Source organism: Crinia signifera, chromosome 3, assembly GCF_055691185.1.
Source record: "Crinia signifera chromosome 3, ASM5569118v1, whole genome shotgun sequence".
Classification (NCBI taxonomy): domain Eukaryota; kingdom Metazoa; phylum Chordata; class Amphibia; order Anura; family Myobatrachidae; genus Crinia; species Crinia signifera.
In genome coordinates, this window is record NC_139219.1 from 99,166,941 (window position 1) to 99,188,744 (window position 21,804).

A 21,804-nucleotide genomic window follows, 5' to 3' on the forward strand; every position below is an offset into this window, starting at 1 on the left:
CAGCAAAATCTGCAATAGCACACCAAACAGTGACAGGATGGTTGCGCAAAGGCATACAATTAAGCTGATGACGATTGTTTGCTACCATAAAACAAAAATCGCTTCTTAACAAATGAAAGTGAACTTTGTCACTTGTTAGCAGGATTGCATTTGCAGGAATTTGTTGAAGTGTATATAGTCACAAACCATTTTGTTCTTCCAGGTCGTGAAGTTCCTGAACAGCTATAATTTTGTACAGATGGAACTTAAGATCGGCATATACAATTCTCCTGACAGTTTGACCAGACAACCCCCAAGCATAAACATGTTTATTGTCTGAACGTTTGGGAGATTGCACAATGGACTGTCTAACAGCGTTGACATTTTCTGGCATCCCAACCCTCCATGGTCTTTCAGGTGGTTTTCATTTTCACGCTGAATCTGTGGCCCAGAAATTTGCAACCTATAGCAATATGGTTTTTCAATGTGAAGTTGATTCGAAAAGCTCTCTTCATGGCAATAACAGATTTGTTGGTTTTTCAGATAATTCAGATGATTCAACAACAAAATGATGGTGCACAAGCCATAGCGGGAACTAAAATGGTAAGGCACATGCTATCGGAAGACCCCTCTATGACCCGCCCCACATTCATTATGTCAAAGCAATGGCTTAGCGAAATATGGGAGGTATGTAACCCTGTGTAAAGGGAGGTAAAAATTCTCTTTTTAACCTGCTATTGTATAAATTACAGTAGGTGATGATGAATAGATCCCAATATTTCAGATCACGAAAATTAGCAATATTCTATGTTTTATTCTATCATTATTTTTATGCTACTGATGCAGTCACCAATCACTCCACAGTTTAAGTTCAGTGGATCTGTCTCACCAGCTATATATAGCTCAAAAAACCACATATAGTAGCTTCACAAAACAAGTGCGATAATAACGGGTGTGGTAGTGCTCACAGACATTGTCTAGGTCGACAGTAATTAGGTCGACAGCAGAAGGGTGACATGCGCAAGACTGACAAAAGATTAACATATGAAAAATGCCGACATGGAAAATGTTGACACGTGAAAAAGGGCAACATGTTTTTCACATTTTCTATGTAAATGTTGACACCTGAAGCTGTGGACTCTGCCATGTTTTGGCCCAGGTGCCTTGCTCTGCTACTGCAGCACTCAGCACACTTGACCATTCTCAATTGGTTTCCACTTGTATGGTAGAGTCTGAAGGCAAAAAAATGGATCAAAGTCTGTCGACCTTTGATTTTTCATGTTGACCATTTGCTTGTGTCGACTGTCAATGAAAACCTTTAGCATTTTGACCTTTTGGTATCAACCTATTAGGTCTGATTCAGACCTGTTCGGTGGGCTACTAATTTTTGTAGTCCTGCGATCAGGTATACCCCATCCAGCAAATTGCTCAGCACGGCTTCCAAAAAATACAGCAGCCCTGCAATTAGCTGCAAATCCATGCACAAGTCACACACAATCAAATGATTTTTCCAGTGTGTGCAGTCTGCACATAGCCCAGGACCTGCTCGGCAGGTGAGACTTAGGGGGGTATTTAACCCGGCTTCATGACTCGGCCAGCTCTACGTCAGCTTGGAAGGCGGGATTAATTGATTCCCACCTGCAAACCACCTGAAAAGGGGCATGGACTTGAGATGCGGCCAGAAATCATCGAGCTGCAGCCGAGAGCTCGACAATTCCTGGTCGATCTCAGCTGAACATGCCTGACTGCTCGGGCACATTCTGTGGAGATCCCAGTTCAATGCTGTCGGGGAAGACCTCCAACAGGGGAAATAGCGGCGGGAGCTTGAATACTCCCCAGAAACAAGCTGATCGGGACCGGAGCTGACGTTACACAACTTCCCATAAAATGCATGGGTATGCCTGAAAATGTTTCTACCTCCAAAACACCGGCTTTCTGTCAGTCAGCTTGGATACAGCCAGAAATCAAAAAGGAGCAGGATATTATTGAAGGATTGCCTCGCTTATGCGTAATACGGGCCGTAAGCATGAACATCGATAATCGCTCGGCCTGCAAATTTGCAGCCCAGGGATCAGGTCTGAATCAGGCCAATTGTCTTTCAGCCAGCCGGATACCATTAACAATATCAGTAGCATAAAACGGCGTTTAGCCCTGCTGTTGGGTATAATATAACACAACATTCTCTCCCACTCCCCGCCTATAAAACCACTTGATTTTTCGAGACAAAGTTTGATTTGTGTACATTTCAAAATTCATAATTACATCCATTTTGTCGTCATTATACATTTAGTCTGATGCATTATACAAAATGCAGTCAGTATGTCTTCAGTGGTTATGATGTATATTACTGTAATATTACATTGAAGTGAGGAAATATAAAGTTTCTGCCCTTGAGCTATATTTTATCCTCACTTCCTTATCAGCTTTCACAGAATTAGTTTTTCAGTGACCACATCTGACATTGCCAGTAATCCGAATGTTTAGCCTTCACCCACAGACTCCGAAAATCAACTCAGGGAATTTTCAGGAAATTGTAATGAAGCCTAAACTTTAATATTGTTCTTCACAATGGGGGTTATTCTAGTTCATTCTTTCTGACAAAATCCTTCTTAGATGGACAAAACCATGTGCACTGCGGGTGGGGCAGATGTAACTTGTGCAGAGAGAATTAGATTTGGGTGGGGTTTTTCTTCAAAGTGAGATCTATATTGAAGTGTAAAATCATGCAGTCAGTATTTTCCCTGCACAGAAACAAAATAACTCACCCAAATGTAATTCTCTCTGCACATGTTACATCTGCCCCCCTGCAGTGCACATGGTTTTGTCCATCTAAGAAGGATTTTGTCAGAAAGAATGAACTAGAATAAACCCCAATGTGGTATGCACCAAGCTGCACATTCTTTAAGAAGAACAGCACATCTACGAGCATGTTGTCACTGAGATTGGAATTTATAAAAGCAGCTGCTCCATATCCCAGCTCTCATAAACATACAGACGTTTCAGAGCATTCATTACAACGTTTGATTGAATGGCATTGTCATCAGAAGTGCTTTAGTATTATTTAGAAAGAAATGTATCTCCCAAACTTGGTGTTAGCCTGTTGTTTAGCACACAGTAACTGGTTTGCAAACTACTGTTGGAAAAATACATTAGGGTATTGGGGGGCATCGGCATCCCAGCGGTCAGGATGCCGGCATTCGGTAGTATTCTAACCTGACCCCTGTTGGATTCCCTTCTTCAGTATGCTGGCATCAGTATTTTGACCACTGGGCATACATATGTATGCCAGTATCAGGCTTCCTCTAAATACATCTATAGACTGCTGTATATAGTGAATTTAGCTGAGAGGCACCATGTGTAGTACTTAAATATTGCGGATATTTATTTATTCATTTATTAACAGTTTCTTATATAGTGCACACATATTCCGCAGCGCTTTACAGAGAATATTTGAACACTCACATCAGTCCCTGCTCCAGTGGAGCTTACAATCAATATTCCGTACCACATGCACATGCGCACACAGACATTCTTGGGTTCATTTTGTTGTGAGTCAATTAACCTACGGGATGCTGTCATTAGGCCGACAGTGTCTAGGTTGACAGTCAAAAAGTTCGACCACTATTGGTTGACATGGTAAAAAGGTTGATATAAGGAAATAGTCAACATGGAAAAGGATCAACATGAGTTTTTAATGATTTTTTTTAAAACCAAATTGTTCATACTTTACCATCCCAGTGGCAATAGAGGGAGAATAAAATAGTGTGACAACGTGCCTGAAGCTTGTCCAGCGCAATGTGCCATGCGAGGGGTCGCGGTACACTTATATGGTGTCCATGTCAACCTACAGATGGGGCTGGCGAATTGCCAGAACGTCACCGCTGGCGATCCGCCAGCAGCCCGGCTCGCCATCTGACTGAGACGCGCGTGCGTCTCAGTTTCCGTCGGCGGGAAGACGGGAACCCTGTCCGTCTCCACTTCAGGGAGACGGACAGGGTTAGGGGGGGGGGGTGCGGGGAGGCGGCGGGGACCCCGGGTCACCGCCGACAGGCCAGCGGTGACCCGGGGGAATCGATGGAAGCGCCACTGGAAGGGCTGTACAGATGGCGGCTGGCGGGGGATGGCGGCTAGCGTCACCATCGCCATCACCTGCAAGAATGAGTCCTGCCCCATCTGTATGTTGACATATACACACAAAAGTGAAAATCCATGTCAACCTTTTCCATGTCAACCTTTTGCTTGTTGTAACCTTTTGACCATGTCGACCTAATCCATTTGAACTTTTTTGATGTGTGAACCTTGGACTGTTGACCAATAGTGATCATAACACTGTAGACTTTAGAAACCCCTACCCATTTCATAGTCCTGATCACAAACTATTTTTTTATTTACTTAAAGCAAAACACATGCATTTGAAACAAAATCTACTAACATGACATTTAAAAGCAACTGTCACACTGGAGGTTGTTTTAACTAAACAACTGAACAGTAAAAGAAATACTGAACTTTTACTGAACAGTAAAAGAAATCTAATGAAAAAAACTACGTTTTCCCACTAACCTCACCTGGGACCGATTAAAATGTGCACCCGATATGCTAATTACTCACTGAGAAGAGGTCTGTCATTCCACAACTGGCCCCCCCTTTTCCATTCCAGAGTTCTCGCTGGTTTCAAATACATCAGGGGGAGGCAGTGGCAGACAGGAAGAATTCTGCACAGCACACTGAAGCTGCTAATTAATAGACAATTGTCCTGACTAGTATGCCAACTGCTCTGGCTCCCCACCAGAAAAACAGAGGCAAGACAGAATTTTTTTATTACTGTCTAATGAATTTTAGAGCTCACTGGTAATGATAAAACTAATTCCCACATTTATTAGTTTAACTAACTTACCAATAGGACAATCTTGCTTGTTACACATCTCCTTTTCCTTAGTATCCCCAGCACATTTCTTCCCTCCATATTGCGGCTTGGGGTTATTACAAAGACGGGATCTATCTCGGAGACCTCCAGCACAGGTGGCGCTGCAACTAGACCATGGTGACCAAGGGCCCCATTTACCATTAACTGAAAATTGAGAAAAAAACATTTCTGTCATTTGAAACATTTATTACACATTTCCATACAATGTACATTCTGAGCACAATTTTCAAATTGTATCCCTCAATGGTGATTTGCTAATGATGTTGTGCAAGCGTTGCTGGCACACTGGCAAATTAGAAACAAAGTTAAGTTGATTCTACCTATATACTTGTGAGCTGGTGATTTCAGCGTTATCAACTATATACAAAAATATTTAAGTATTTGTCTCTCTATTCAGATTAATAGGATAACTATTCATTTTTACCTTGCTAATACAATGCTGTGCATACAAGTTAATCCTTATGCTGCAGATGTACCAATATGTTTAAATTGCATACAGTATATACTGTATATATGCATATATATATATATATATATATACACACACAGACACACACACATTTAATTAGATTCATTGGTCACAAACACATACTTGGGCATGGTACTCCTTCACACTGTTTTGTTTCACGCCCACTTCCCGTACAGTCTTTCCCTCCTAGCTGTGGCTTGGGAGAGTTGCACAGACGAATACGGGTAATGTTGCCAGTTCCACAAGTCACAGAACATGCCGACCATGGAGACCAATGACTCCAACCACCGTCCTGGCGTACTTATAAAGAAAAGAGTTGTTCAAAATGTGAGAGGGAAAAAGCTCATTACAATGTGATAACTCATGGTCCACCATTTACTAAAGATACACTTTAAATACTTACTGCGGTTGTCACATTTCCCTAAATTGCATGTTCTGGTTTGGATTGATGAGCCGGCACACGTGCTACTGGTAGCATCACATGATCTTCCACGTTGCTGTGTTCCAGAACCACAGGTTACAGAGCATTCGGTCCACTCAGACCATGGGGACCAGCCAGCCTCGCTATCTTTCGCTAATAAAATCAAAAAGACAACAACCCATAAATGATAACATTTATTGCTAGATAAATTAGAAAGAATTAGAAAATGAATAAAATGACCGCTACATATAAGGTGTAAAGAAAAAAGGGAATCTTACTATTTCCAACATAAAAATATCGGTCACTGAGCAAATGTAAAATAAAGGCAAACATATACAGTACTAGTAATTAAAATAAATGAAATAGTTTGATAAACAGGAAACAGACTCATAACTTGGAATGAGTCCCTAAAAATATAAGAGTACACTAGAGATGCTTACAGAAACAGACAGGGCAACACTCTCCTTCAATGAATGTTGGGCTGTCACAGTTCACAGTCGGGCATGTGATCTGCTGGCAAACGGTTTTGTAATTCTGTGAGACAAAATAAAAATTACAGGTTGAATCGGGTCTCAGAGTTTCCACTGACACAGAAGCCAAAGAAAAAGGAATTTTATAGAGTGGAAAAAACTGCTTATACCATAAAATACATTTTTATAGTGGCCCAATGACTTTGGTTCACTATCACAAAGGAGATTACCATTACCATGTATGTATATATATATATACCATATTACCACATATATATATATATATATATATATATATACACACAGTATATCATATGTATTTTCAGTGACTGCTGCATAGGCTATTATTAATGTGTATGGCTTCTCTGCTTTTTGGCTAAGATCAAGTATAGTATCTCTTCTTATCAGTGGTTGTGAAACGCTTCTGGCAGAAGGATAGAGAAAGGCTGGACTGAGTAACTGCTCCACTGGGCGGAGGGGGGGGGGCCCTCATTGCGCGGGGCAGGGAAAAGTCTGGCTGAGTACCTTCTATATGCTGGGGGCAGGGGATAGCCATCTTATCCCCCCACTGGTAGGGACTCAGGAGGGGAGAAACACCTGGCCTAGTAGGTGACTCTCTTGATAGGGTTTGTGGCCCCTAAAGGATGAGGCAGTGACAAGCTGGTCTAGTATCCATTCCCAAGGAGCGGGGAATGCTGGGACTGAGTAGATTGCTCCAATTCCAGAGGTTTGTAGACTTTGATGGGGAGACAGCGAAAAGCCCAGCTTAGTACCTTGACCTTGGGATGCGAGAAACACTGGGCCTGAGTTGATTGCTCTTCCTAGAGGGCCTCAAACCTCAAGGGAGTCAATGGAAAAACTTGGTCGAGTATCCATTCCCATTGGAAAACACCCTAGGTAGGAGAGGAGAAACCTTTGGTCGGACACTGACTGCCCAGCTGCTTAGAGCCCGAGGTGTACTGTTCCTCCCGGGAAACTCGGAGGTGCCTTCAATGTTCACTGATGTATCAACCAGCACATTTTGGCACTAACACTGTGCACTTCCCTTTAAGTTTGCATTGTACATCCTTGCCCTGGGCCTTTCAGCAGGGGCAGGACAATCTTTCACACCCCCACCCCACATTCCGGCTAGGGTCTCTGTTCTTATTTATTGCTCTTCACACCTCTAAAGTGTCCATTTTTTCACGATTTTCGCTCCCCATGTGCCAATGCTCTCATTTGGGGGAGAGCTATGGCCCCCAAGGGTGACCCCGAGCCGCAAGGCGGGGGGAAACCCATAGAGAGTCTCTCCAAGCTTCGGCATGAAGGACCTACCCGCCCTAACCCTTTTGGGGGTTGAGGGAAGAGGTTCTCTCCAAGCTTCTAGAGGAGGACCCACCAATCCCTATTTTGCCCTCTTGGGCCTTTTGGCTAAGAGGGGTTAGGAGAGTAACAGGGCCCTTCTTCTTTGGGATAGGGTCGATGCGTATGTACTGTACGCCAACTATGCATGATTGAGGTCACTCACTGGGTGTTTGGAGCACCAACACGGGCTCCAAGTAAAATTAAATTAAAAAAATTATGAATATGTATGACATATTCATAATTCAAATATCCCCCAAAAACAAGGGGTGGAGGTAATACAACAGATTCTTGAAACAGATAGTGGGATCTCAGACCCCCTACGTGACCTTATCACTCAAGCTATCACTTTTATTTTAGAGCACAATTATTTTTTATTTGACACTCAATATTATTTACAGACACGGGGGACTGCCATGGGGACCAGGTTTGCGCCGAGCTTCGCGAACCTATACATGGGAGCCTTTGAGAAGGAACATGTGTGGGGGAACGAGCTCGGTGACCACCTGGTCCTCTATGGCAGATTTATAGATGATTTGTTTATTATTTGGAATGGGGATATTAATTCAATCACAGAATTCACTAGTAGTCTTAACACTAATAATTATGGTTTAAAATTCACTTCCACTCACAGCACTTCCAATATTAGCTTCCTGGATATTGCGCTCTCCATCAGGGAAAATAAGATAGAGACAGAAACTTTTGTCAAAGTAGTGGACCAAAACTGCTACTTGAAATACGACAGCGCCCATGCCAAAGCCTGGAAAAGGAATATACCTAAGAGCCAGATAATCCGAATTAAGCGGAATTGTTCTTCTGAAGTAGCATTTCAGAAACAATCCAAAGAAATGATGGAGTCCTTTAAACAACAGGGGTACCCACAGGATCTAGTTGAAAATGCCTATAAGGAAGTTATAAAAATAGATAGGGAGAAACTTCTTGCCACATCCATCACAGGCAGGAAGAAGAAAAACCCTAAACAAGATGCAGAAAATAGAAATGTTGCGTTTATAACGCAATATAATAATTGTGCACATAAAATACAAAAAATTATAAATAATAACATGTTTATTCTCAAACAGGATGCACTATTAAAAGAAACCTTAGGATCAAAAAACCATGTAATATTCAGAAAAGGGGAAAATTTGAAATCTAAACTAGTAAGTAGTCATTTTTCAGATAAAGGTGGGAATCAAAAGGGGAATATAAAAGAAAGTAAAAATTGGCTTTCTAAACTACCTGCTGGATTCCATAAATGTGGAAACAGTAGGTGCCATACGTGTATGTATGGGGAACAAAAGAGTATGGAATTTATTTCCTTCTCGAATAAAAGTGTCCATCAGATAAAAGGCTTTTTAAGCTGTAAAACGACATATGTTATATATTTGATAGACTGTGGATGCGGCCTACAATATGTGGGCCGCACCACCAGAACCCTACATACACGTTATATGGAACACAGGCGAAACATACTTGCAGGAATAAAAATACATCCTCTCTCAAAACATATAGCCCACTGTCAACAGCAATGTGTGAAGAATATACGCATCAGGGCAATAGAACATATAAAACCCACCCAAAGAGGAGGAGATCGGTTTGGCCTGTTGTGTAGACGAGAAGCCTTCTGGATTTTCCAGTTAGGGACACTCGTCCCGGAAGGCTTAAATGACACCATAGAACTTAATAATATTTGCTAAAATACTAATATATCTGCCTGTTTAAAAAGCCCTATATAAAAAGAATACATAGATAGATACAGAATGTTCCCCTCTTGGTTCCTTTCTTACATGGAGCCCCAAAAAAGGTCTATATAAATAGATGGTAAATAATCCTGAAGAAGTTATTATGATAGAAATTGTTCTCACTATCGGTTTAGAAAGGTCCTTATAGGGTCATATGATACAATTTTCCATCAACATTTATGATCAGATGGTTCTCTCCCCTACCTGTAACCATTCATTAAAATAGTATTATGTACTCTATGTGTTGTCCCCAAAAAATATGTGTGGGGTATATAAATGCGGGATATACGAATAGACAACAAATATATACCTCTCTTGACTATGAATTATACAAAGTGATATAAGGAATGTATTATAAATAAATTACTCCAATATTACGTTGAAGGATCGACATAAAAACAGTCGACATAATGATAAAAGAATCACTACTGACTCCTATAAATAAATAGATAAAATGTTGATCTCCCTGGTCTATGGACTCTCCAGAGTGATGTATTATAAATGAATTACTAATATTGCATGGAATAGAATAAAAAAAAAAAAAAAAAAAAAAAAAAAAAAATGATCGACATAAAAACAGTCGACATAATTAATTATTTTCATAAATAAATAAAATAATGGTATGAATAATGTTTTTTCAATCTTATGATAGATGTAGAGATATGTATATCATGATAAATTTTCTTACATATACCGATTGTGACCGATTATCGTTTACAATGGTTCAATTATATTTTAATAATGATTGAAAAATATTTTTCTTTGGTTCTGATCCACGTCTTCTCATATTCCTTTTTTCCTTCTTCTATCTTTCTCCCTTTTTCTTCTTTTTTGAAGAAGTAATTTCTGTGACTAACATGCAGAAAATTATTTACCTTGAAATATAGTAATTTTTGAATAGTCTATTGTTATAATTGCCTAGTATATATGCACCTTCTGAAAAACCTATGCACCCATATACTGAGCATCTAAAGATCTTGATGCCTGAAGTAGATATGTGAAAATTGAAGAAAAAAATATTAGATTGAATCTTTGTGGCGACATGTCGACATATACTGTGTAGATTATGTATCTATATAAACTCTTAGATTGTCTTTTTTCTTTTCTTTGTTTGAATTAACTGTATGAATTATGTATAAGCAAGATATAGGACAAAGAAAACGGAGCCTAGGTACTATAAGAATAATGTTTTTAAATAAAGGAGCAGATTGTGTTCCGTACCAGGAAATAAATAAGCATGAAACCGAGGCTTGGTTTAGAATAACAATGCACATGTGCGAGATGTTGTCAGTAACGACAAGGGAAAAATGAAACACACGCCCAAATGGGCGGCGCACAGCTTGTTAAATACGGGGAAGGGGAGAACCCCACATCATCTGAGGAAGCCGCTGACTAAGGAGAGGCGGGGAAACGCGTCATCAGCCCCTGTTTGTTCACACGAGAGGCACGAAAGGCACTGCTGTGGGGGACCTGGAAGCCGGAGCGTTCTGGATAAAGCTGAAAAGAATTCCACCAAATCAGCTGGGAACACACTCAAGGCAGAGCCAGCAAATACTCCCCAAAGTGGATTACAATTATACAGCATCACACAAGCCGCAGAGCAAGAGCATAAGTATACCCATTTGCTTTCTTTCTGCTTATATGTGCCAAATTGTCACTAACTCTAAATAGTATGGCTGATTGACTAATCTTCTAACAAGCTGCTGAAAGCAAGTTCTGTGCAGGTAGCACAGCATAATTTGTCAACTAACAGCCTTCTGACAAAAAGCTTGATTTCAATCTAACCCTGCTAGAAAAAGCAATTAACCCTATATATGCTTAACCAAGCTGGAATTATGCATTATTGAAAGCTGCTCCAATGTTTATTTATTTTTATCATTATATTTTTGTTATTTTATGTTAAATGCCATGTATTGTATGAACCCCACCGGCCGGTGACCTCTTTTTTAAAAATTTGTCTATATTTCTAAGAGATTTGCACAAATAAACAAATTTAAAATTTTAATTTCTTGGGTTATTGAGTGTCCAGTCTGCGCTGTCTATTTGTGTGTATTTTTGTATGACATATAGGGCTTAATTCTGTCAAAATTTGTCAAATATGGGCAATACCATGTGCACTGAAGTTGGGGCAAATGTAACATGTGCAGAGAGAGTTAGATTTGGGTGGTTTTGCCCATTTTGGGAACAAATTTGCACTGCGATTAGATCTGAATTAGGCCCATAGTCATGTATTGATTAATGTATTTGCAGTATGTTGATGCAGTCAATGACATGTGTAACATATGAAGGATGCTGTGTATTTTTGTACAAGGATATTCAACTTTATTATAATTTTATGACCACTTCTTTTAAATTTGTTATGATTCCTAATAACTAGCAACCTCCCATTCGACCACCATATTTGCGGCGATGGCGACCCGGCAGGGTGTCGTCAACAGCAAGTGCATACACACTTGACGGGCAAGATAAAAAAGGCTGGGATGGGGGCCAGGGAGCAACAGAGCAGCATGGCCATCATTAATGAGGACCTCCCTTGTCTGAACATGCAGGATGAGGGGGGGTCATTAAAGATGCGTAGCAGTGTGCATCATTAACAGTATTGAGTGTACACACTACATGATATTGTGAACAATATCACTTACAAAGCCCTTACTGAGTGATATTGTTCACAATATCGCTAAGTGAATAAGGGGCTTTGTACTAATTAATAAACTTTATTTGTAGCATAGTTACCTGACATGTGCATTTTGTACAACTGTCTACTATCCAGTCTTCATTATCAGCAAAGACACGTCCGTCTTGCCAGCACATTGACTGGTTTCTGATAGTTCTGTTTGTGCCAATCAGTTCCCACAGCTCCTGGTTTTCTTCAGACTGAAATGAGTTTTTTTAAATACACATTAATACAGTAAACATACCCCCAAAAACATGGCTGCAAATGTGCTCAATGTGATATCATTCAATTGCCACAATGAAATAAGAAATTCTGGTATTTCTTGTTTGACAGATACGAATAAATAAATGACACACAAAAAGAATGAACCCTTTTATCCATTCCATATAGAATGTATCAGGGTCAATAATATATAATGTATCCAAAAGTTCCCCCCCAAAAAATATAAATATACAAGGCAGGGGAAAAAGCAGTGGTGTGGAAGTATCATCTAAGAAGTAAACAACATAATCTTATCAGAAGTATTTAATAGCCAGAAACCATAAATAAATCTATGAAGAATGACATGGCGAACATTGATCCATTGGGTGTCTGAAGGTCACTCTTGACTAAACGGATAATCATCATCAAAGAATCAAAGGGATGACCTCAAATCTGTGAGGTAGTAATGCTAAACTCTTTGTTAACACAAAATGATGCGGTCCCTAAAGAATGCCATCAATGTCATCAATGTAAGTCAGTTATTATTTTATTTTAGCAAAATAAAGGGTCTATGCCAGTGGTTCCCAAATGTTTTTGAATCACGGCTCCCTATAGTATCAGAAATTTTATCGTGGCACCCCTAGGCCAAAAAAATGTTATGGAGTAATTTAGAAAAATATATTAAATGTAAAGTCAAATTAAATTGTAAAGTAAATTGTGCTTATGTTTATGTTTATGGTTAGGCTGTGGGAAGGGAGGGTTAGGGGGGATGGGGAGTATGTCAGTATTTCCTCCTTCGGGATGCTGGTGTTAGTATTCTGAATGCCATCATTCCAAATGCTGGTCATTCATATGTATCCGCTTTGGATATGTAGATGACCTGGTCAAGACCTGTATATAATTTAGTTTTTGTAACAATTGGCCATCTGCAGAGAAATTCAGTCTTTCACAGTAGTTAAAATCTATTGAAGGTAGTGTCTTTTATTTTGGGTTAAGGATCAAATCCATTTTGAATGTGCACATTTGTATCTTTGAAATCCATGTAATGCTGCAAAGGGGCAAATCTAAAATGAGCAGACAGACATGATAGGGCCACAGGTCTTATGACCCGGAGTCAAGGGGGATCCGGCAATGTGAAGTCACTTACCCCTGCCAGTGCCCAGCTCCTCTGAGACCTCTTATAATGGACGCATGTGAATGATCATACATACTTAGAAGAGGCCACACTCAGCTCTTTAGAAAGTAAAGTAAAAGAAACTTGTTGATAAATGAAACTTACCACTTTTTGAAGATTATCAAGCAGGTTATTAACAACATGGCGTATGCTGGACAGCTCAGTGAACATCTTCCCTAACTCTTCACAAGACCGATCACAAAAGTCCACCTGCCTATCTTCCTTTTTCCCAACATATTCAGTGATGGGGGAGAGATGGATCATTTCCGTTCTCTCACTGATCGCATTGTCACCTAGGAAGATGAAAATTTGGTCAGTTTACATTGATATATAATTCCATTAGAATTTGTTAAATGTGTTCACAAATGGTAATAACACTGAATATATCTGCATCATACTTGCCTACTTTTGAAAACTAGTTTCAGGGACATTATAATTGGTAGCAAAATTTTGCACAGCACCCCATTGAGGAGGCGTGTCATGCTCCACCTAAAGGGCGTGTCTAGTTCCATATATGGAGAGATTGTGAACATGGCACCTAGAAGCGTGGGTGTGTATTGTTACATCTGAGAGGAAACTTTTAAAATTATTTATACCCAAATGTAGATGAGCCCCAAAGCAGTTAGTAAGAGATACTATACTTGCTAAAGGGTTGGGAAATGGTGCTGATGATTCAGTGTAAATGTATCTATCTCTCATTACCCAAAAATGTAACAGTGTAAATGTGGGCTAGGTGAAATGAGGGAGATTGCTAGACTAATGAGGGAGAGAGGGAGATTGCTGCTATGTCAGGGAGTCTCCTGCAGAATGTAGGCAACTATGATCTGCATGCAAGAAAAGACTCAACTGTTTCTCATTAAAAGGTCAACCCTACAGCACGGAAACAAATGTAATGTGACAGGGTCTGAACCTGCCAAAGCCTCTGACACTTTATACATTGTGAGACAGAAGTCCTCTTGTTTCATACTGTTTACATAGCAAATGCTAATTTGCAACAAAAAGTTTAGGAGAAAAAAATCTTTAATATATGCAACATTTTTAACATATATATTTTTAAAAATAGTTTCAAAAAAATAATGCCATATACAAAGAATATGTTATAAAACAGATTGATATGTATATTTAGCAACTGTACATTCAAAGACTCAGATACTGTAGTTTAAATATATCAGAACTCTGCAAAAGATGTGACAAATTATTATCATTATTATTGTCAAAAGTTGTCAAAAAGTGTCTGCGGGGCAATACAGGGTTAATATAGAAACATTTCTCAGTAATATAGGGTCAGAGCATATGTACAACATTACAAGTACAAAAGCAGATCATAGCATACATACATAGCATGCCGTACATAGGAAACATTGAAATAGCACCACAGACTGGATAGGACAGATAACAAGGGCACGGTTAGGATAACTCGTTGAAGCTAGCAGCAGCATGCCATGGTGAGTTGCAGGTGGTTAAAAAAAACAATGCTGATAGTCAGGGCTTAAAGTGGTCCTGGAGAAGTTGTGGAACTCCTTTCTTAACACTGCCCTCATTAGGCAGAATTTGGAGAATTTGTGTCCTACCACCCATAATGGGATAATGGTCCCACAAGGAAGGGGTGTGGTCACACAATAGTAACTCCAATTAAAATTACAACACATGGTAGCAAAATCATATACACATTACACCGCATGTAGTGCCCTTAATTTATATTAAATCACTCAGTAATGCCCCTTATACAGATAGTGTCCACAGTTGTTCATCTTCACTTTACATTACATATGCCGTGCCAGAAGAAGAAGCCGTTGGGACAGGCTTTTCTTTTGGAATTTACTGTTCAGTACTGTGGCAGAGGTGGAACTCAGTTCCCCCTACCATTAGAGGTGGTGGAACTCAGTTCCACCCCGTTTCCCCTCACTTTAACCCCTGCTGATAGCAATCTTTTAACACTGCATCGTAGGTACAGCATTAACATTTTTCTATGTGGCAGGGATGAAGGCAGCAATCCCTGGTATCTGTAAATTTCTTAAATATGCTGGTGCTTGCAGAACTACAAGTGCTAGCATGCTCCTGGCTACCAAAGCACGCTGGTGCTTGTAGGACTACAAACTTCAGCATACAGTAAACAGCTCCCAGGAAATGTCAAATAAATATATATGACCATGCATAGGTACCCTTTGAGCAGTTCGATGCAATAGGCAAACTAAGCAGCATTTTCACTCTCTACAATCAGTATGATGGACAATTTCTACGCTGGTTGGGATGATCTCCCTTTGCCCCAGACCATCCCTGATTGGCTGTTCATATTAGATGATTTAATGAATGACAGATCAATATTTTGTTCCATCCTCCATTTATATGGACAGTGCTACATGTGATACCCTCCTGTTGAACATGTAGCATGGCTGATCGCAATATGTTGCATGTGACCAGTATGAGCGCTCAGTTGAGCATACACTTCAGCCGATATCAGAATGATGTGTACCCATCCTTACTCAGCACCAACCCTGCAAATGCAGATGTACAGTATTTCAAATTCCAACAACTCCCCATGAAAGACCAGACAATGTGGCAACAGACTACAGCATTTGATGTCCTGTTCAGTTGAATGGTGGCACAGGAAAGAGGACAAGGTGGTCCGGATTTCAGTACAAAGACAGGAATAATCAGTGCATTCTGGTTATGGATAACTGCTGAACATTTGTATATGGTGCAGCCAGCATAAGACGAGAAAGTATTTGTCATAGTTGGAATGTAGTCACATCATGTGGGAGATTATGTAAAGATGTAGCCCCCCTATGGAAGGGTATTCAGGAAGCCAGGCCATTTTCTTGGGAGCCCGGAAGGTTTACCAACCATTTTTACATCTCCTTCACAGTTTGAGAATTTTTTTCAAAATGGAGCTTTGCATCAAGAATCCAGCACCAGTAGAAGATGTTACAGACCTAACTGTCATACTATTCTATAAGCTAGGCTATAGGGTGACCACCTCATCCCTTTAATTCCGGACACATATTAATTACACAGGTTCTTTGGCAGATTAAAACCAGGTGAAATGGAGTGTTGAAGTCAGCCAGCCACAGAACCTGTGTAATGATTGTGTGTCTGGAATTAAAGGGATGAGGTGGTAACCCAACTATGCTAGTTATAATGATATGTGACTGAGGACCTAATTCAAACTCGATGAATAACTAACATCTCTAATAATGCTATCTGCGAAGGTGCAGGATCTGTACTTTACATGTGCAGATGCGTTTCTGTGACTATATATATATGTGTGTGTGTATATATATATGTGTACTGTATATATGTAATATACTCACATCTTGCATCTCACAGGCTATTGCATAAGCCCCTAATGGGTCTACTAAGATTTGAATGGAGATAAAGTAGCAGCCAATTAGATCCTAACTGCCATGTTACAGGCTGTTTCAAAAATGAGGAGCTGGTTGTTGGGACACAACACTGGAATTTATTTAGTTGGAGTGAGAACTACTAAGCACAAAGGGTAGTCTTTTGCACTTGCTCCATATAACATTTTCACAAAATATTAAATGTTTCGAAAATGAATTGCTTTGCTTTAAACAAAATAATATTATAAGGTATTGTTTAATGATAAGCTGAATTTTTTCTTCGAAACACACCAACCCTACAGAACCCAAAAGTCTGTACATGTGTACTTAATCATTCAAATATATAATATTAAAAACAGACTAAAGATCCCTACAGTGTCCGCCATAACATGTGGATTTATCCTTTTACCTTACTTAATGGAACCCCTGAGATATAAATGACTGCAAATGCAAATATTTAGCCAGCAGAAAAATAGTTTTATATTTTAACTATCTAGTCCAGGGGTTCTAATGTCTAAAGGTTTCTCTTCCAAAAAGCTCATTATGTGAGTGCAAACCGGTAATTAGATTGGAACAAATAATGTCTTTCCACATTTTTTTTTTTAAACTAAATAATACCCCATTTACACCAGCCTAAATTCCCGGGTTGGAACAACCCGGTACTATCTCTGGTGTGAAAGGTACCCGGGACAAATTACCGGGCTAATTTGCCGGCAATCCAAGCAGGTAGCAGGGTTGTTCCCGGGTTCAACACGGGGACCTGGCTGGTGCGAAAGGTGTAGGGTATACTTACCCGGATTGCCGTGTCCTCCGTGTCCTGTCCGACGGGAATTAATGCAGGCGGCAGCCGCAAATGACGGGACAGCCGGTGGATGATGATGACGCAGCTCTCCGGCAGCAGTGAGGACGCCGGAGAGCTGCGTCATCTTCATCCGCCGCCTGTCCCGTCATTTGCGCCGCCGCCTGTGTGGATCCCTGGCCTGTGCGGAGGACCAGCATCCGGGGTGAGTATTCTCCCCACCTCCTGTCCACCTCCGCTGCCATCCCGCCGACTGCCCGACTTCATCCCACCGACTGCCCGCCTCCTCCCCACCTCCTGCCGGCCTCCTTCCCACCCCCTTCACACACCAGAAAATGCAGGGACATTTCTGGTGTGAATGGGTCCAAACCCGGGTTTGTCCCTGCATTTCTGGTGTGAAAGGGGTATAAGTAATTACGTACTAAATAAAAGTGTCAATGTGCACCTTATAGTCGGTACGGTACATAGAAAACATATTGGAAAATAGGTGCTAGTTGGGTCCTGTGATCCATCCTCATGACAAACTCTTGCTGCAAATTACATTTGCAATCCAATTTCAAGCTCGCATTGCTTTATCAGAGGACATTTGCCTTTTTTTGTGTGCACCCTTTGACTAGGTGAAAAGGTTAGGAAAATCTTTAATGTAAGCTAACAAATGGGCCTTATTAAGAACTGATTGCAGGGCAAATTTACAAAACCATGTGCACTGCAGGTGGGGCTGATGTAACATGTCCATAGAGCGTTACATTTGGGTGGGGTGTGTAAAAATGAAGCAGCCAGTATTTACTCTGCATAGAAACAAAATAACTTCCCCACATCTAACTCTCGCTGCACATTTTACATCTGCCCCACCTGCAGTGCACATAGTTTTGCCCATTTTGAGAACAAATTTGTCCTGCGAACAGGTCTGAATTAGGCCCACAAACAGAACCTTTGGTGAATCCCTACTAATAAATAATCTTGCACTTAGAAGGGCTTATCGGCATAAACTATTAGTGTTAAGCCTGCTCCCCGGACTTTTAAACCGGCAAATGAGAGGGAAAAGTGAAAAATGGTTATAATATATAAAGAAATCAATTTTCAGACATGGGGCTTCATTCAGCAAGGATTGCTAATCAGAGAATTTGCAGGGGACTAGGAACAGAAAGCTGCCATTCAGACAGAAAGTCCACCCCTTGCAAACCAGTCTAGGGCTCCCACTAATCTGCTCAATAATCCGACTGAGGGTCAGATGTACTAAGTTTCAAAAGTGATAAAATGGAGAGTGATAAACCACCAGCCAATCATCATCTGCCTGACATTTTTCAAACACAGTCTGTGACATGGCAGGTAAGAGCTGATTGGCTGGCTGTTTATCACTCTCCACTTTATCACTTTTGAAGCTTAGTGCATCTGGCCCTGGAAGTGGTCATCGCTGACATCAGAGACCAACCTAAAAAATGCCTACGTTTTTACAAACACACCCAGAACATGCCTTTAAACAACGGCTTTCTCTCAATCAAAATATCAATGCCTATGGATATTTATTCACTAAAGGCTGCCACACCTGCACAATGCAAACACAGTCATTCTCTAAACAGCGATCCATGCTGAATTAGACCCATTGTTCTGTAACCCCAAAATGCCAGACAGACTTTGATACAAACCTCATACTTGCCATAATTTTTCCACCATTCATGACAAATGCAATAATAATCAGCCATTTGACAGCTTTTAAAAAAATCCAAATACCCCACTTATAACCTCTAACAACCTTCTTTATTAGTGCATTGCAATCCAATTACAAAATCTTATTTTCATAAATTATGTGAAATATGGATTTTACTTAATAAGAACAATGACAGCATTGTGCAATTATCATTTTTTCTCAAAATATGCACCTACATTTTATCATACATTGTGCAGAAGTCATTAGGCCCACACTGTCTAGAAGACGGACTCTCACCACTACAATCCATTTTAAATGCTGCTGCTAGGCTGATCTTCCTTGCAAGACGCTCATCGTCTGCTGATCCGCTCTGCCAGTCCCTCCATTGGTTACCTGTGTTTTACCGTATTCAATATAAAACACTTCTACTCGCATATAAAGCTATTAACCATACTGCACCAGCATATATCTCTGCACTTATCAGAAAATATCTCCCATCTCGACCACTCCGCTCTGCACAAGATCTGCATCTCTCTTCTGCACGGATCACAAGCTCCCATTCACTATTACAGGACTTTCATCGGGCTGCTCCCATCCTATGGAATGCCCTTCCACGCACAATAAGACTCTCCGCTAGCCTCCAAACTTTCAAGCGTTCCCTGAAAACACACCTCTTCAGGCAAGCCTATCATATTTAAGTTTTACACGCATAACCCTCTGAGGCACTTATGCATTATATAGCTTCCCTTCTGGACCTGTAACGTGGTGGGACTGCTATGCTATTACTGGTGCCTGTCCTTGTGTTTCCCCCCTATATCCCTATAGATTGTAAGCTTGCAGCAGGGCTCTCCTACCCCCAAGTCTGTCTGTTGTTACCCAGTTTGTTTTATCACAGTCTACTATTGTAAAGCGCAACGGAATCTGCTGAGCTATATAAGAAACTGTAAATAAATAAATAAATAAGACAGCCAGAGTACCAGCATTGCTGTTTGCTCTAGTGCTGTAGGGAGCTATTTATTACTAGAACACATCATGGTTGAAATAGAAAACAAACAGAAACTCTATTTCCACACAGGGTCGCCAGTTTTTCCTATAAAAGTGGCACCCCCAAACAGCATCCAATTAAATGTCTGGGATTTTGGTTATGTTCCATTTATTGTGCTAGTGAAATACAACAGTCTTGTTGTTTTATTAGTAATGACCTGCCTTCAAAGGATGGATGAAGTTACAGCCAATATAAATCTTTAACTTGTGGAGACAAGACCATCAGTATCTCTGCGCTTCTAATCTGTTACTTACCTAATGTTTCTAAAAACTGATTATGGGCCTCTTACAATCCAAGTCATCACCTTAAGTTGAGCTCAGACCATGACAGCAGTGCAGAAAACTTGCTCCTTGACCTACAGACAAGGTCCTATGAAATCTTTCTGTCCCTTCAGGGAATGTTGTGAAGTTAAGTAAATTAGCATTACATCCACCACCTACCCCTGCTGAGTGCTGGAATGCTATGTATTTGGATATGTGAGTTAAGAACAATAAAAGGTTTATTGTACGGTGTAATGTTTTCTTCGGTAACTGGACTTCTGTAGATTGTTTTTCACATTCATTAAAACATGTAGACCACACAGCAGACCACATGAAGTTTGGTATACAGCATGGGTCTTCAAACTGTGGCCCTCCAGATGTGAAACTACAAATTCCAGTATGCCTTGCCACACTTTTGCTATAAGGGAGTGTTAAAACTGTGGCAAGGCATGCTGGGATTTGTAGTTTCACAACAACTGGAGGGCCACAGTTTGAAGACCCATGGTATACAGTATATACAATTTAAACCCAGCACATTTCTGGTAACTAGTGCATGCCACTTGCATGTTGGGTTTTTTAGCCTCAAAAATAAAAAACCTGATAATGGTTGAGCCTTGAAAAAATGTATCCTGTTCAAGAAAAGATTTGCTACTCATCCATGTCCTGCTTCACTCGCCTTCTGAAGAAGCAAAGGCAACAGGCGAGTTATCATTTCTTCAGCAATGTAATTACTAGACAGCTAGATGATGAATATGGAGATGATTCTGCATTTTTTGATGAGCAATGCCTTTTTTCTGCTGTCTTTGCTAGAATTTGAATCAGCAAACAAGTTTATAACAGCTACCTAATAGACCAGAAAGACACTTTCTTATTCACATCACTTTCAGCAGTAGTACCGCAACTTTTGTTTCATAGTAGCGACACCTTTTTTATAGAAGAAAATCACTTATATTTACTGTGTAAAATCCATAACCATGATGGAAAGTTTCAATTGTTTTTTTTTTTGTTGGAAGCAAAAGGACTTACTTTAGGGCCGGTAATTGGAAGTCTTGGGATGATGGCAGCAGTAGGGCATCATATGACACAATCACACTAACATAGTCTGCAACCCTTAAGACTATACTTAGCGCTTACACCAGGATACAATTATGCAATATCTATTAATATACCAGTAATATTGTAATAGAACCTCTGTGTGTGTGTCTGTGTGTGGGGGAGCTGAAGATGTGGCGCATGTGTCTGATATATGAGGAGTCAGCAGGACATCTGGAGTTGACGCAGCTGTGAAGTGATGCCAAAGAGCAGGGTTGGGATGG

General features: G+C 40.4%; 1 protein-coding gene and 1 pseudogene across 1 annotated transcript in view; one reads left to right on the top strand and one right to left on the bottom strand.

Moving 5' to 3' along the window:
* Positions 1-21,804, bottom strand: part of THBS2 (thrombospondin 2) — a 94,752-nt gene that overhangs the window by 37,559 nt on the left and 35,389 nt on the right. Inside the window, exons 5-10 of the mRNA XM_083176275.1 lie at positions 13,501-13,688; positions 12,080-12,220; positions 6,234-6,327; positions 5,776-5,946; positions 5,496-5,672; positions 4,874-5,047 (exon numbers count right to left, since the gene is read on the bottom strand). Coding sequence (XP_083032401.1) covers positions 4,874-5,047; positions 5,496-5,672; positions 5,776-5,946; positions 6,234-6,327; positions 12,080-12,220; positions 13,501-13,688 — 945 coding nt within the window. The remainder of the gene's footprint in view (positions 1-4,873; positions 5,048-5,495; positions 5,673-5,775; positions 5,947-6,233; positions 6,328-12,079; positions 12,221-13,500; positions 13,689-21,804) is intronic.
* On the top strand, positions 6,620-6,727 carry LOC146066123 (U2 spliceosomal RNA; annotated as a pseudogene).